A 15,885-nucleotide genomic window follows, 5' to 3' on the forward strand; every position below is an offset into this window, starting at 1 on the left:
TATATATATATATATATATATATATATATGTGTGTGTATATATATATATGTGTGTGTATACACACACACATACATACATATGTATATATTGTTTTTGTAATCAATCTCTCAGAAAATATATATTACTGGTTATCGGCTTTCAAAATGTCGGTGCATCCCTAATATATATATAATGTGGTGATATATAGAAGTGATTCCAATCATATTTCGAGCAACTGAAAACAATCAGTGCATATCTGAAGTGTCTCAGCTGTAGGAAATCCATTATTTATCTATGTTTTCTTCTGCTGAACACAAAGGAAAATATTTGAAAGAACGATTGGGACATTGGCACCATTGACTTCCGTAGTAGAACGAAAAATACTATGGAAGCCAATGGTGCCAAAGTTCCAATCGTTCTTGAAAATATTTTGCTTTGTGTTCAACAGAAGAAAGAAATTCATGCAGGTTTGCAACAACTTGAGGTTGAGTAAATGATAACAATTTTCATTTTTGGGTGGAGTATCCCTTTAACATTTATCATTTCTTGCCCATCAGAGGAAGAGAGAAAAAAATGGCCTTACAGCTCGCCCCTGGGCATCATGGGAATAAACTCTTGTCAGCTTTTTGATGGGATGTAAACTTGTCAAACGATTACAGAGCCATTACCTCCCTGTGTAATCATTTCTCCTGGACCTTATAACAGAGGATTTATGTGGCACATAATTCAAACGCTGTTTTAAATGGGGATTTAATGTACATCAACAGGTCAGGGAAAGTATTATGGGTTTAAACCACCAGAGAGAACTTAGGGCACACTGCCAAACAGAAGCTCAGGCCATTTATCCATGCAGCCCGTCTTCCCCTGACTATTGCACACGAGGGAGGAGGGTGAGACGGGGGCTTTATCAGCTGCTGTGAAGAATTTACATGAGAGCGCCGAGCACCAGGGCCCCCCCACTCTTTATTTAGAGCCCTTTCTTCCATCCCACCCCTCCTCCTGTCCCATTTGCAGTCTCTCTATTTTGGAATATGTGGCTTGGAAAGCAGTCAAGTTTCATTAATTTCTAGTTTGGGTACAGTATGTTCCTGGACTCACATCTGCGAGCGATCATAAACGCTCTGGAATGTTGGCAGAACATCCAGACCTGCCGGCAGCTGATGATGTCATCACTGTGAGGGAAGAGCTGGCGAGGGGCCAGACTGTGGGAGCCCGGCAAACAGAGAGAGAGAGAGAGAGAGAGAGAGAGAGAGAGAGAGAAATGCTCTCTCTGTCTTCTCTTTTCCTCTTCCTTCATGCCTCACATTTTTCAGAACTCTATTCAGCCGCCCAAATGCAGTGGTTCTCAAGAAGGGTCGTGACCCAAAATTGGCTCACAGGTCTGTTTTGACAGGGTCACGGACAAGAGAGAAATACCAGTGTTAAACAAATAATAACATTCAAAAATTAATCTACCTGTCACTTGGTCAAAGTTAACATGGGCAAGTTGTATAACATGGCCTCATCCTTAAAAACCACGAACAAAATGAAAACATAACAGAAAATATAGCCCCAGAAGATTAACCCTTGTGCTGCATTAGATTTTTAACACCGTTGAGTGCATTAAGGACCAAAAATGGCCACATATTAAACATTGCCTAGAATATTATATATTATTATTATTTTCCACTTTTACCAAGTTAAATCTTTTAATCAGCATCAGTCCTCATCATAACTACCAAAATGTATTCAATTTCAGGATTTTAACCCTTTAATTACCAGTTTTGTTTGCGAAACCATCGATTTGTCTAAGAGGAAAAAACACAAAAATTCTATTATTTTCAATAAACTAAATGCAAAGAGAAAACTTTAGATTTGGATTATCACAGTTCCACTTTGCAAAAAATCCCACTTAGTGCGTTAGAGACCAAAAATGGCCACCTATTAAACATTGCCTATTTGCCTAAAATAAGGTGCATTTCCACCCATAGGGAATAAATATGTGACGTCATCTGGTGGAATACACTATATAATGCAAATATAATGCTTTTGCTTCAAAATGAATGGATGTTTGTGCAAAAATCATGTTTCATGTATTACTGACAGCCTCAGATTTAAACAACGTTTTAATGGGTTTCAATGGGCCATTTTTGGTCTTTATGGTGCTGAGTGTTACTATTTGATCTACACAGTGTGTGTTATACATATTTTGCAAAATGGAATCACATTTTTTACATGTATCCAAAAAGTCACAATTTTGCCAAATTTCATACCATTTGCATTAAAACAGCCAAAATGGTCAAAGAAATAAAACTGCAAAAGACCAAAAATGTCCCTAATGCAGCATAAGGGTTAAACACTTGCAATGATGATGGTTAGCGTGTAGACCATAATGATTTTTTGTGTGGTGAACTATTTGCTACAGTATAGAGATGAGGCATTTATGTGGGACATAATTCAATAGGACCTTGTAGTAGTAATAATAATAATTATTGTCATAAAATAAATTATGATAATGCTAAAATAATAATGTTGTAAGCATATAAAATAATATAAATGAATAATAATTATAATTAAAAATATTTTTTGTTGTATTGTATTATAAAATAATAACAATTTAACATTTGAAAATAAAATAATTTATTTTTAAGGTTTAAAAATATTATTTTTATTGCTGCTGTTATCTCAATATCATTAATGCAATACTGAGTTGGGCCAAACTTTACGAAAACTGAGAGCCACTGCTCATATTACACACAAATACACAAGGCAAATGTTGGCATACTATGACTTCAGATTATGCTAGTGTGAGGAATGAAAGCAGCTCATGAAATATCTTTTTTTCTCACATTGAAGAGTGAGGACACAGATCTGAGAACTGCTCAAACACAGTGTCAACACATGCAGCTGAGGACATGAACCAGGAAACCAATGTGAAATGGGCAGACAAAAGCTCCTACACAACGAAGATAATAGCTCGACAACAATGGAGCTAAACAACAGCCTGCGGGCCAAGTAACAGCCATAATTGAAACGGCTAATTCGCTGTCATCAAAAGAAAGAAAAGCCCATGTGCTTGCAAGTCAACTTGTAAGGAACAGCTGATAGATCACAAACGCCAGGAAAACAATTCCGGTTTCTTCTAAATGACCATGTTACGGAAGAGTTACAAACTCTTTTTTTCAAACTACTTTTACCAAAATATCACATATACCAATATGGCTGAGGCGCATGCCGAGCTGCTGGATACTATACAAGGGGTCTTGCTGTGTTAGACCTGTCTCAGTCTACTGAGCTAATGAAGTCAAGTGAGGTCCACAGGCAGGGCCCTCTGGAGAATAACACACAGACTTAATCAGCCTGGACCACGTGCATTGGCTTGCTAATGAGAGTGTTCACACAGTCCCCAAGTGTACACGTACATGTATGCATGTGTCTGGACAGTTCAATTCACCAAGCTTTGCCCAAAGTAGTAGGTTGAAAGGAATGAGCCTGCCTGATTATAGCATCTGAAGACAAACTATGATACGATAAATGCTGAATATCTTACGCTGAAGCTAGGCAAATGTCCTTGTGACTGTAAGACCAAATTTGAAACGTAAAAGGTGACAGAGCGTGACATGGACAAGTTGAATAAAATACATGAAAAACCATTAAAAACACAATTTTTAAATATATTTAAATATTAGGGCTGTGAATCGATTAATCGCGATGAATCGCATCCAAAATAAAAGTTTGTGTTTACATAATACATGTGTGTGCAGTGTGTATAATTATTTTGTATATATAAATACACACATATGCATGTATATATTTAAGTAAAATTAGTTATTAATAGATCAAATATTTATATTTATCTATACTATAAATTTTGTATAAATATATTTAAAGTATATGCAAATATTTCTTAAATATATACATGTATGTGTGTCTATTTATTTATACAAAATAATTATACAACCTACACACATATTTTTGGATGCGATTCATCGCGATTAATCGTTTCACAGCCCTATTAAAAAAAACCAGTACATAAAAACGATAGAAATTACTTTTATATTCTTAAAATATTTCAATGTTATATTAAACAATAATAAAAAATAAAATAAATAATATTAATGCTGAATAGTCTGAATTAGACAAATTAGTTATGGAAAACCCTGACAAAAAAAACAAAAAAAAAACCAACAACGATGAAAAGAGATTGTAATAAGTAATAAATTAAAAATGAATAAAATACACAATTTATAAAACACACATTTAAAAACAACAAAAAACCCTGTTATATTAATACAATAGTTGTTGACCTCTAACAGTTACAGCCTGTTAGCTGCAGATTAAACATTTTTTTTAAAAGTTTAAAAAAAATATGGAAGATTTATGCCAAACAGCCTATGTTGATCTGTAATCCCAGCGAAAAGCTTCGCCTCCCAAAAAATGGATCAAAATATGTCCCTTGGCTAGCCTACCCAGACCACGCTCTGCACTCTTTGAAGTCACAAGGGAAGCTCACATAACACTAATAGCCTAGTCGTGCTCCAAATGGCTGAGTCACTTTTTTCCCTCTTTTTTTTTTGCTTCAATGCTGTGCTGCCTCACTACCCAGCAGCTCTCAGACCATGTTGACCTTAAACCAGAGAAAAAAAAAAAACAACACACACTTTTCCATTATCAGCCTCTCACCGCAGTGCACTTCCACCCAAACTCCAGGACGCGAGGCCTCGCAAGCCCCTGAAAAAACAAAAAAACAAAACAGCCACCACAACCACTGTTGTCAGACAATAATTTGAAAAAAAAAAAGACAACACAGGAAAGAAAAAAAAACTGGCGCAAGATTCACTGTACATACTGTACCCTGGGCTGTGGCAGGCGGCCCAGACTGGCGCCCTGCCAAGTCCACAATAAAACAAACAGAGACGGCGTGCACCAACAGAGAGGAGCGAGGTGTGTGTGTGTGTGTGACTGAAATGGTACACCGCAATATACACGAAACACCTAATCCCATTCTTCAGCACCTTCCCCTGAAAATGAGGGAGCGGAGGAGGTGGAGGGCAAAGCCACTTGCTCAGTGTCACCGTTGTGAGCGCTGATAAAAATCAAACCGCTCAGAACAGGAAGAATAAAAACAGAAAGTTTGCAATGAAAGAACAAAAGCACACACACACAAAAAACAACAACAATCAAAGAGCCTCGCCGTGTCTCTGCCTCTCTGCCACTCGGTCTGTCTATAAAAGTGTTTCCACTGAAAAGCTTGAGCATTACACAAGAGTGAAGCTCTCAAGAGCCAGACTGCTACAAACAAAAACCAGGTTAGCGCTATGTGTCAAGCATCGAGCATATGAACGTTAAAACTGTTTTGTTCTAGGGGGTTTTTTGTACTCTGTTTTGATGCACTAAAAATAAGCCGCTCGCTTATTCCGCCTGTTGAGGGAGGCTGTCTGAGACTGCTTTTTTTGGTAAAGATCTTAAGGAATTATGACTGGTTCTTGTGCCGTTTTAAATGCAAAACTTCTAGTGTGATTACCGATATTTCTCATTTTTGGCTCAAACTTACAAGGGTGATGTAAATAAAGGGGAAAATATGAGATGTTTTGAGATTCCCTGACATTTGTGCTTTTTTCAGTTGCTTATAAACCTATTAATGGCACAGGTGAAATTACACTATTTAGCACAAACAGGGCTACCATAATATGTGAGCAACATGTATGTACATGTTTGTATTTTTGAGAGAGTATTGTTTGTGCGTGGTTATTGAAAAAACTAAAAATGAAAGTTCCTGAAGAGAAATCTTGTGCGTCTTGGTGACAAGTATTTACTGAGTTACAGTTCATTTTCCGGACGCGTTTCAGAATAATTTTTGCAGAGACAGAGTGAACACAACGTTTTGATGTTAATAAGAGTGTACACAAAAAAAAGAAGACCCTCTATAGTTTATAATCATGTATTGATTTTTTTGAGTATTTTAAGTCTATGTTGCAGCTATGTGAAAAGAAACCAGCATAACGCGCAGGCGCGTTACTCGACCTCAGGGGGTTAACGGGGACATATGATGCAAAATCCACTTTTTTAGCCCTTAAATGCATTTTGTTGTATATTTGGAGTGTTTATAAGTACAGAAAATATTAAATTATTCTCTTCAGGTGCTTCGTTTATATCTTTATATTGGCCATATTTTTCAACCTGTTCAGATTTTTCTGTTCTCTATGACGTTTTTTGAACTATCACGTCACTGTATTTGCAGCGGAACTGACAAATAAGGGCATTGACTACCGGCCCAACACGTCGAGCAATCCGCCATTATTATTTCTCGCTCCGATTTTGTAGTCCGAGCTCAATGATGAAGAAGTTACAAGAGGGCAAGTCAAAATGTTCTGTTCTTGGATGTAGTGACCTGAAGCACTTCAAGGATCCCCACTTCAACAACCTCCGCCAGTATACAGAAGGGTTTGCCGATCGACTTCGTCTGAATGAGGGGTAAATTCCTTCTATCATTTAGCTGCTGTGTTTTCTGATGCTTTTCTACACGCAAGTTATTATATTATTATTAATACAGATTTTTAGTGCTAAGATTGGACCGTAGTCATTTATCTTGTCAGTGTGCTTGTTTTAACAAGAGAAATAGTCGACTTTCACTAATAACAAAACATAGTCCACTTAACGTTACATACCCCTGCATCCATATGAAGACGTTGTTCTGCAGGTTCGTCGTCGTCTTTTTCAACTCGCTCGCTCTGGCTCGAATATGTAAGGCTTGATGGACAAGTCTTCCGTTGTTGACAGTTTGTTAACGAGTGACTAAAAATGTTCTTTGAAGCTATAGTATATAATCGTATATCTCTTATCAAACTACAATAATGGCCGAATGCGGGGAGTTGAACCGAGTGTGAACTCGCGGGGAAATACGCAACTCCATTTTATTTAAAGGGGCCGCTTTGAAACGGGTCGCTCACAGACGCACATCAGAAAAGGGGTAGAAAAGGGGCTTATAATAATGAGGAATTCAGACCCAAGCATTGCAGTTATGCTTTATATAGACCACAAATGTATGATTTATAAGTAAAAATGAATGATTTAAAAAGCATGATATGTACCCTTTAATGAACATGGCCAAGTTCAACCACCTTGTGCAGATCCCCTCATCACTTGTTTGTTTCAGGGATCTGAGATCATTTCACAAGGATTTGGGGAGCACTATAAATTCACTTTAAATCTAAATGAGTTTGATGTGCCAATAGGCTTTAAGTATAATAGCTTATTCTAACATTCATTTTATAAAGTTGAGGAAGGAGGATTAGTTGGAGGTGAAGAAGCCGATAATAAAGACGTAGATGAAAAGAAGGGGGGCGATGAAAAAAAGCAGGAGAAGATGCAGCAGCAAAGGCAGAACAGCAGGAAAGGACGGTGGACAGTGCGAACAGAAGAGAACTGACACCCTTAAACTCTTGAGCCGCAGCGACCGATGTTCAGACTACAGCAAACTCCTTCAGTAATCCAGAGTGGGTGAAGTGTGAGGCCCCGCAAACACTAACAACACACCCAATGACACTCGGTCCTTCTGTTTGGAGAGTCACTGAGCAAGTCGGTGGCTTTACAAAGGTCTCTCTGAAGCATTCTCTAGCCCAGTCTCATGCAACCCAGCTTCTGAGCCCAGGATTATCCGCAGTCATATTATGCAAACTGCACAAGCCGGTCTCCCATAAGGATTTCTGGATTACTAAAATGACACAGAACATACTTCTGCACGAGTACAGGCGTATCTGCGGGTCAGTGCGGAATACCAAACAGAGGTATTCATTGGAGTTCAGACTCGGCCTCTTTGTCTCATTGCAAAACAGCTCTCATAAATGTCACCGTGCTTCATGCTCCGTGGGCTGCCATTATGAGCGCACGAGTACTACAATATCTCCACAGAGTCTGTTATTGAACAAGCATCTTGGGATTTGAACAGCCTCTAAAATAAACATTAGATATTTCCTTAGAGCAGAGTCTGCCATGCTGAGTCGTGCATGAATTGAATCGGGCGTCCCAGCGTGAGATGTCACTCATCTCTCCACTCCACATGTTTTTAAAACGTCCCTACAAAAAGTCAATCTCATCTCACTATATGAAGATATTGACAGCAAAACATTCCACTGTTGCAAGGCACAAAGGTTTGGATGCGTAATCTGAAAGTTTTTTAAACTAATCTAATCTAAACCCCTAATTACTGCAGAATCAAAAAGTATAAAAAGGGGGAAAGCAAAAAGTATAAAAAGTTTGACCATTGTCTGGTGCAGTATGGACAAAACTAGATTCAATACAGACTATGAAAGAGCGAAACCTCCAGAAAATCAGCTGAAAACAGAGGAAGATATTATAGGATACTACACAGAGATTAAATAGAAATGCACAACCTTACAAAAGTTTGGGTTAAGTAAGATTTATCATGTAAATCAATACTTTTATTCAGCAAGGGTATAAGAAATTCATCAAAAGTGAAAAAAAATGTATAATGTTTCCAAATAATAGCTGAATAAGAGCTGTTTCCAACATAACAAGAAATGTTTTCCAAATCAGCCAATTATGACGATTTCTGAAGGATCAGGTGACACTGAAGACTGGAGTAATGATGCTGAAAATTTAGTTCTGCCATCACAGGAATACATTACATTTTAAAATATATTACAATTATAAATACAATCTTACAATATTACTGGGTTTACTGATTTTTTTTTACCAAATAATGCAGCATTGCATTAAGTGAACATAAGAGACCTCCTAAAAAATAACAAATAAGTCACACCAACCCCCAACTAGTACTGCAAGTAGTCACTACTATAAAAACAAGCATCCACATTAGTGATGATACCTGAGTGAGACAGCAAGTGCATCCTTAGGCGCAGACTGTCTAGGAAGCGCTTTCCACAAAGCTCACATCCATAGGTCTTCATTCCGCTGTGCAGCTTCCTGCAGGGAGAAACAGGACAACATAACATCAGCCAACACTGTTTATATTACTCACACACACACTCAAAACAAAAAAAAAAATCAGGCAAAGCAACTAGGTATGCTATGAGATTCGATTAGTTTGCTAAATGTCAAAGACAGAATAGACTGGAATTTACTTCCCACCACACAAGTCCTATCGTTCCTCCTCCCACACCAGATAACAAGACAGAGGGTATTAACCATAAAAAAGGTAAAACCACTGTTTATCTCAAGAGAGAATTAAACCAGTGTTTGCAACCAGTCAAAGTTAAACCTGCACATCTCCCAGTCAAACACTTCAGCTGATTATTCCCAAATTAGATGATCAGAACACATTTAAGCTTGTCACTAGACGTCGTGAAACGCTTTGAAAGCCAAAATTGTCAATGGCACATGAGGGTTCAAAGACCTATTGTTCATTCATGCAGTTCCCTGAGCGGAGATGAAGGAGCTCTTTATCTAAACAGGAACATATAGATGGCCATGAGCCCTCAGATAAGTTACTTTAACGGCTGAATCGGGCTACAGGGCCCATTTCAAACAGGGGGTCAACTTTTCATGAGCTGAAAGTGAAACATTTGTTCTCTTCAATTATTGGATTGAGGAAAGATTAACCTAACAGAATGGAGCCACACACGGAAGCATGTGGCCCCATTGAATTTTGAGTCAAGTGGTCCTTCAAAAGCCATTTTGAGGAATTAAGATAAGTTACTTTCCTAAAAAAATAAATAATTAAACAGAAAATAAATAAATGAAAGTTTATCAAGAAAAGTGGAGAAGAACTACTACTGTAAGTAATCAAAAATGGTATTTTTTTCCCGCTTTGGTCATGGTCTTATCTCGCCTAGGGCACCAAGTGAGTCAGTACTGCCACATATGGCGCTCCACTGAGCACAGGAAGAGACAAAGATTTCCTTTTGTTTCACTGTCCTTTAGATTAAGTCTGAAACCTGGTGCAGGCTGGCTGTTTTGTAGTGTATTTACCATTTCTACAATTAGCATTCTGGCTTTGGCCCATAACCCATGTGTGGGTTTAAATCAACCCGTGAATGCCCATGTGTGACTTTCTCAGGCTTGACGACAAAAGATCCCGAGCATCTGCATCTTTTCAACCGCACTAATCCTCAGATGCATCACATCCGATTGCTAATAAGCCAGTAGAAATGATCGAAAGTCAACACTGATGAACTAACAAACTCAAGCTAGTCACAGCCACCCATTAGGAGTATGAAACTCAGTCACGGCAGGTAAGAGGTTTTATGGGTTGCGCTGCTCAAAGAACAAGGTTTGTAAGAGCGCCACGAGCACACTGGCAACTTGGCTGCGAGTGGTGAACTGAATTGGTTTTTATTAGCATGCTTACAGCATTTGGTAATTGTTTCCAGAGTGGTAATTAGCTCATTGTTTGCACTTTAGTGCCAAATGTATACATCTTTAATGAGTAACAAAGATGTGTATTCTTCACTTTCTATTCATTCTACATAGATAACGTGCACTGCAAAACCCGCTTTCGTTTCTTTAAACAGTGTCATTTTCATGCTAGTTAAATCCATAAGCAGTTTGGTTCAATTGATTCTTCGGTTGATTCTTTTAAAAAGACGCACTAACCAAAAACTATTTTTTATCGAACAACCTCTCGTTTCTGTTTGAAGTTGTGCGAATCAGCATCACATGCTGGGTCGTAATGATTTAAGCTATTATTCTCTGTTCTTATAAACAAGAGTTGGCAGAACATGGAAATAGTGGCAAGAATTATGAAGCAAGGAAGTGTGGTTTAACCTCAGCGAGTACAAAAAAAAAAAAACACGATGGAAAACCATTTGGAGGTTGAGAATCGCAGAAGAGACTTCAGAAAACAAACAAAAGAGAGAGAGGAAAGGGGGCGGGGGGGTGTTGGAGAAAACTTGCAATGCATCCAAAATCCTGATGGCTGTCTTCTAGATGGGGATTGTGGAGACCCAACAAACAAAGAGAAGAATGAAGCAGCAAAGCCCTTTGGCAAGCTGCAAGTAATTAAAAAGGCCTGTAAACGCCTTCCAGGATAAAGGGCACTTCAAAAGACGGGCGGGCGAGTGAGCGCGCGAGAGGGAGCTGGGAAAAGCCAGGGGTCTGTGCACCTTTGGGATCTGGGCTAATGCGGCACAATACAGAGATACTGTAGGGGGAACACTCAAAGGCCTTTGTGTGCCTTCAATCTAGCCATTGTCCCTCTCCTGAGGTCTGAGGAGAGCGCGCTTCCACTGATTAGAGACTGACAGAGCGCATACTGCGGAGTGACCCTCCGAGCCCTGAGGGGATGTTTGAGAGCTGAGAGAAGGCAGACCGGCTACTTGAGGCAGGAAGGGTTGACTTACACTACATATTTTACATTAGAATACGAGACTTCTGCTGTCATCTAATGTTAAGTTCATTACCTGACAAAACGGTTACTACCTTTACAATTGTTACTTTCAATTAGGGATGCACAATATCTCTAGGGATGTACCAGGGTTACTATAGATAAACTACTGTAAAACCATACAAAACTTTTTTTTTACTACAAAATAATAATAATAATAATAATAATAATAATTATACATATACATATATATATATATGAAGAGTTCAGATGCAAAAGCCTCTAAGTGCCATTTGAAATTTTCTTCTAGAATGATCATTTTTATCAAGCTTGTATATTTAAGTTCAGTGATTTCACTTAAATGGCAATGATAATTACCTATGAATTGTTATTTAAATGAAATTACTGAACTTAAATATACAAGCTTGATAAAAATCATCATTAAAGAAGAAAATTTCAAATGGCATTTAGAGGCTTTTGCATCTGAACTCTTCATGTATATATATATATATATATATATATATATTTATAAATATTATCACAGCTAGTGACTCTTTTTTAATTTTTGGTTTAACTTTACTATACACCAACTAAATACAAATAAAATTCATAAAAATAATTGTCATTTTTATAATTATTTTTTTGAAATGTCTAACACAACAATATTACAAACATTTTTTTAAATGGAATTGAATATAGCACATGCACATTTCCCCTATTTTTATATTTATTTAAAAAAAAAACCTTGTTAAATTTAATCTTTACCAAATCTCAAAATGATTATGCATTTTCATATTGTCAGAATAATACTGTGATGCCTAAATTCAAATTTTTTAGTTAAGTTTTTTAAATTTGTTTCCAAGTTACATTTTTATGCTTAATTTATCATTTATTCAGACAAAACGGTGTCGTACATATCAGCTTATCTGTCTCTGCCATCTCTGTTCCAATCCTAATAAAGAGTTTTGCACTGACTGAGGCAGACGTTTTACATGCAATATCAAGGTTTGCTTAAAAGCGGAGGGAGGTAATTAGTTTTATCTGTGCCTCATTTTTACAGGTGCTTGCATGGGAAGCGAGGGGGACCTTGGATATGACATGCTCAAACCTGCTTCCAGCGTAGAGTGCGGCAGCAGTCCTGTCGTAAAGGCGAAGTTGCTGGGTCACCTGCCCCTGCAATTACTACAAGTTTATTTTCTGGGCAACCAGAAGTAAAGCCTCAGTAGATTTTATGGGACATATATGCCCCTGCACCCCACCTCTACAACATACACACACCTCGTATGTGTGAACTATGGCAGTTCGTCCCCCCTCCAGGCCTCTCCAACCAGCTGTGCTCTGGTCTCAGAAACTGTAGATGGTGTGTGTGTGTGTGTGAGCAGAAGAGAAAGGGGAGGGGTGGCTCTCCGTGTGCCTGAAACAGACTGACTGTAGTCATTAAGGAAGCAGGCATAAAACTCTCAAGCCATTTACTCAGTTAATAAGCGACTTTGTCTAACAGTCAGTTTTGACAACGGCAATAAATTTTAAATTTATGTCAACAAAACATATGCTGAACACCTCATTTCAATGCCGGAGTGGCATGCTGGCTCGTAAATCAGCCCTGTGTTTGAAACCCAAGTAGATTACGGGTCTGTGTTATTGAGCTGTTAGAGCCCGACCCATATAAACCTGAACTTTCTCACTCCTGAGTGGACCCCAGGCTGTACATCATAGCTAGGAGTTCCCCTGCCAGTGTGGCCTGGTCACTGCCTAAAAAAATAATAGGTAGAAGGCATGCAAGTATGTAAAACATATTTTAAACAATGACTAGTTGGATTCCTAAAATGACTACTTGAGTGTTCAGTTCAGTCATAAAGGGAAAATTCTTTCAGTTACTGCACCTCATGTTGGTCCAAACCTGAATGACTGGAAACACAAAAGCTGTTTTGAAGAATATTGGTAATCAAACAGTTTTAGTGACTGTCAATTTTCATTATGGACAAGGGCAAAAAAACATCAAAATATCTTCTGTGTTTTACAGAAGAAAGTCAAACAGGTTTGGAATGACATGAGGGTGGATGACATTGATGAAATAATTTATTTATGGGCGCCCACTAAAAAAATGCTGATGAAAAAATGAAATGGGTCTGAGTGACACATGACGTCTTAATGCAACACTCATGGTGGGACATTCAAAAACAGCATGAGATGCACCACAACATTCAAAGACCCTCATCCGAATGTTTATGGCTGTAGCGGTGATGCAAAGGGAATGAATTTTTAAATGGAATGAAAACTTTTCTGAAAGGGTTTGACCAAAGTCCTTTTCAAGAAAAGTCTGTTCACTTTATGTCCACATTTGCAACGCCTCTGGGAAGCTATTTCGGGCATCCAAGACCAACTCAAATCTACCACTGCTTGCCAAACTGACAATTAAATAACACATTTCAAATCAGCAACAAAGTCTGACATAAAGTGTTGCATAAATGTTATTTCTTCTGCTCAAGTAGCGATAAAAAGTGTATTTTTTCAGACCAGACCAGTGCATCTGCAGTCCTATAAGCCCAAGTGTCAGGTTTCTATAGCAACTGGAGCTTTTAATGGCAGCTTTAGTGACGCGATGACTTTATCAATCAACAATTGGCTCTTTTATTTAGAAGGCGGGACTTAATCCGCCATGTTGTGCATTGCACCTTAATGCTGGATGCCACTTGTCATAAAGACAATGTTGACGGAGTGTAAATACTACTGCCACACAAAATCACGTAAAGTAGGTGGAGATGACAGACTAAAGTGACTAAAGTGAATTTTTTGGATTCCGTAAAAAAAATGGAAAGAAAATAGGAACAGAAAGTGCAGATCAACAGTAAATTATTTTTGAACAGCTGTAGTTACAAACTCACTCTTTTCCTTCCTTTTTTCCCAAAACTTTTTAATATCACAATAATACCATTATTGTACATTTTTTAGGCCATGTGAATCATGTAAATGGAAATCTGATACAGTGACAGTCCTATATCAAAACTTAAACCAAGATAAGAAAGACAAGAAAAAAACATTGAACTAGCAGTTGGGCAATTTGAAGGAGCTGATTTAATGCTGAATGCTCACACCTCTCACAACAATAAAGTCCGCTCTACTGTCCTCTACCTTATCCTTTTTTTATCCCAGGGTCTTTCATCTGTCTGGCTCCGCCCTAATAAAACTGGTCGGCTCATCACTAGGCTCAGAAGCAAAAACTGTGGTGGAGGGGCATGTGCACTAGGCCAAAGAAATGATAATGCAAAGAAAATCATGGGAGAGTGGAAGGCTGTTCCTGGGAACAGAGAAGCTGGCCCGTGCAGTCAACCATGCCCCTCTCATTCATCTGCTTTTAGAAGGTCCCACTCAATCCCTAAAAGCCATGCCGGCCCATGTGCACACTCAGATTAAGGTATTTGTCAAAGGGGGCCCAACAATGCACAAGAGAGGGAAAGAGAAAGTGGGATGGGGGGGGGGCAATCTGTCAATCCACTGCTGCACTTGAGCTTAATAGAGATTTCAGTGAGGTGTTGACACCATGCTGCCACAACATTAACATAATGATGATTAATGTTAATTGACTTTCCAAAAGACCCTCTTTAGTAAAGAACAGTTGACTGACCTCGGCTATAAAATGCTTTATTACAATGTTCAAATGTCAATAGAAAAACAACGTCTTGTGTTCAACGGGTACCGCATATAGTGAGCCCAAAAGTCCAAGTTTATTTCCATTTAATGTTTTACATTTTGAAAAAGTATGACATATAACATATCATTACTGTCTGGTTCAAAAGTTTGGATAAAATTTAGAAAGAAAACCAGCAGCTATAAATTCAGTTCATTGCCGTATACAAGAATACATTAGATTTATAATTACATTAAAATTTTAAAGTTAACTTGTAATATTATTTCACCATATTACTGTTTTTACTGTAATAATACAATCCAGCATTGGTGAGCATAAGACTTCTTTTAAAAACATTTTAAAAATCTTACCAAACTCAAATGTTGGAAGCGAGTACATACTATAATAAAATGCATATACATACATTTTTAATGTTTATTTTAATTCAAATTGTTGTGTTATGATTAAAATAAAACCCTATGAAATAATAAAAATGGAGCACTATAAAGACTGAATCGGTCTCGTCCCGCTTCTGAGGGATGAGACATCGCTAAACTGACTGTTTGCGGTATATCTGCTTTATTTTAGCAATCTTCAGTGAGACTACCAGCATGTCTTTTCCCCAGTCTTTTCCAGTCCATTAAGAATGAATGAGCCAGACAATGGCAAATCAGATGGCAAAAAAACTAAACAACAGCATCAACAACAAAAACCAACCAAATTTCAGCTGTTCGAGATAAGCCCACCCTTAACCCCTGCAACTGCATCCATGAAAAGCCATTACTGCGTTTATGAGCCGTGCGCCACTTCTCCCTCGCTCTCTTTATCTCTTTCTCTCACACACAATGTGGTTACGCTCTATAAGATACAATTGTGCTTGAATATATTATTTTGACTGACAGAAAATTACATAGTACTGCCAGTCTCTCTCACTGTTTACCAACCCTGTCTTTATGTCTATCCTTTGTTTCAAGATCTTTTTTTCTCAGCCTT

General features: G+C 38.0%; 1 protein-coding gene across 3 annotated transcripts in view; it reads right to left on the bottom strand.

Moving 5' to 3' along the window:
- zbtb16a (zinc finger and BTB domain containing 16a) overlaps positions 1–15,885 on the bottom strand; it is a 113,726-nt gene that overhangs the window by 58,106 nt on the left and 39,735 nt on the right. For all 3 annotated transcript variants that reach the window (XM_039693864.2, XM_039693865.2, XM_039693863.2), the window contains exon 3: positions 8,808–8,905. In XM_039693864.2, coding sequence (XP_039549798.1) covers positions 8,808–8,905 — 98 coding nt within the window. The remainder of the gene's footprint in view (positions 1–8,807; positions 8,906–15,885) is intronic.

Source organism: Pimephales promelas, chromosome 19 (genome assembly GCF_988280905.1).
Source record: "Pimephales promelas chromosome 19, fPimPro1.hap1.1, whole genome shotgun sequence".
Lineage (NCBI taxonomy): Eukaryota > Metazoa > Chordata > Actinopteri > Cypriniformes > Leuciscidae > Pimephales > Pimephales promelas.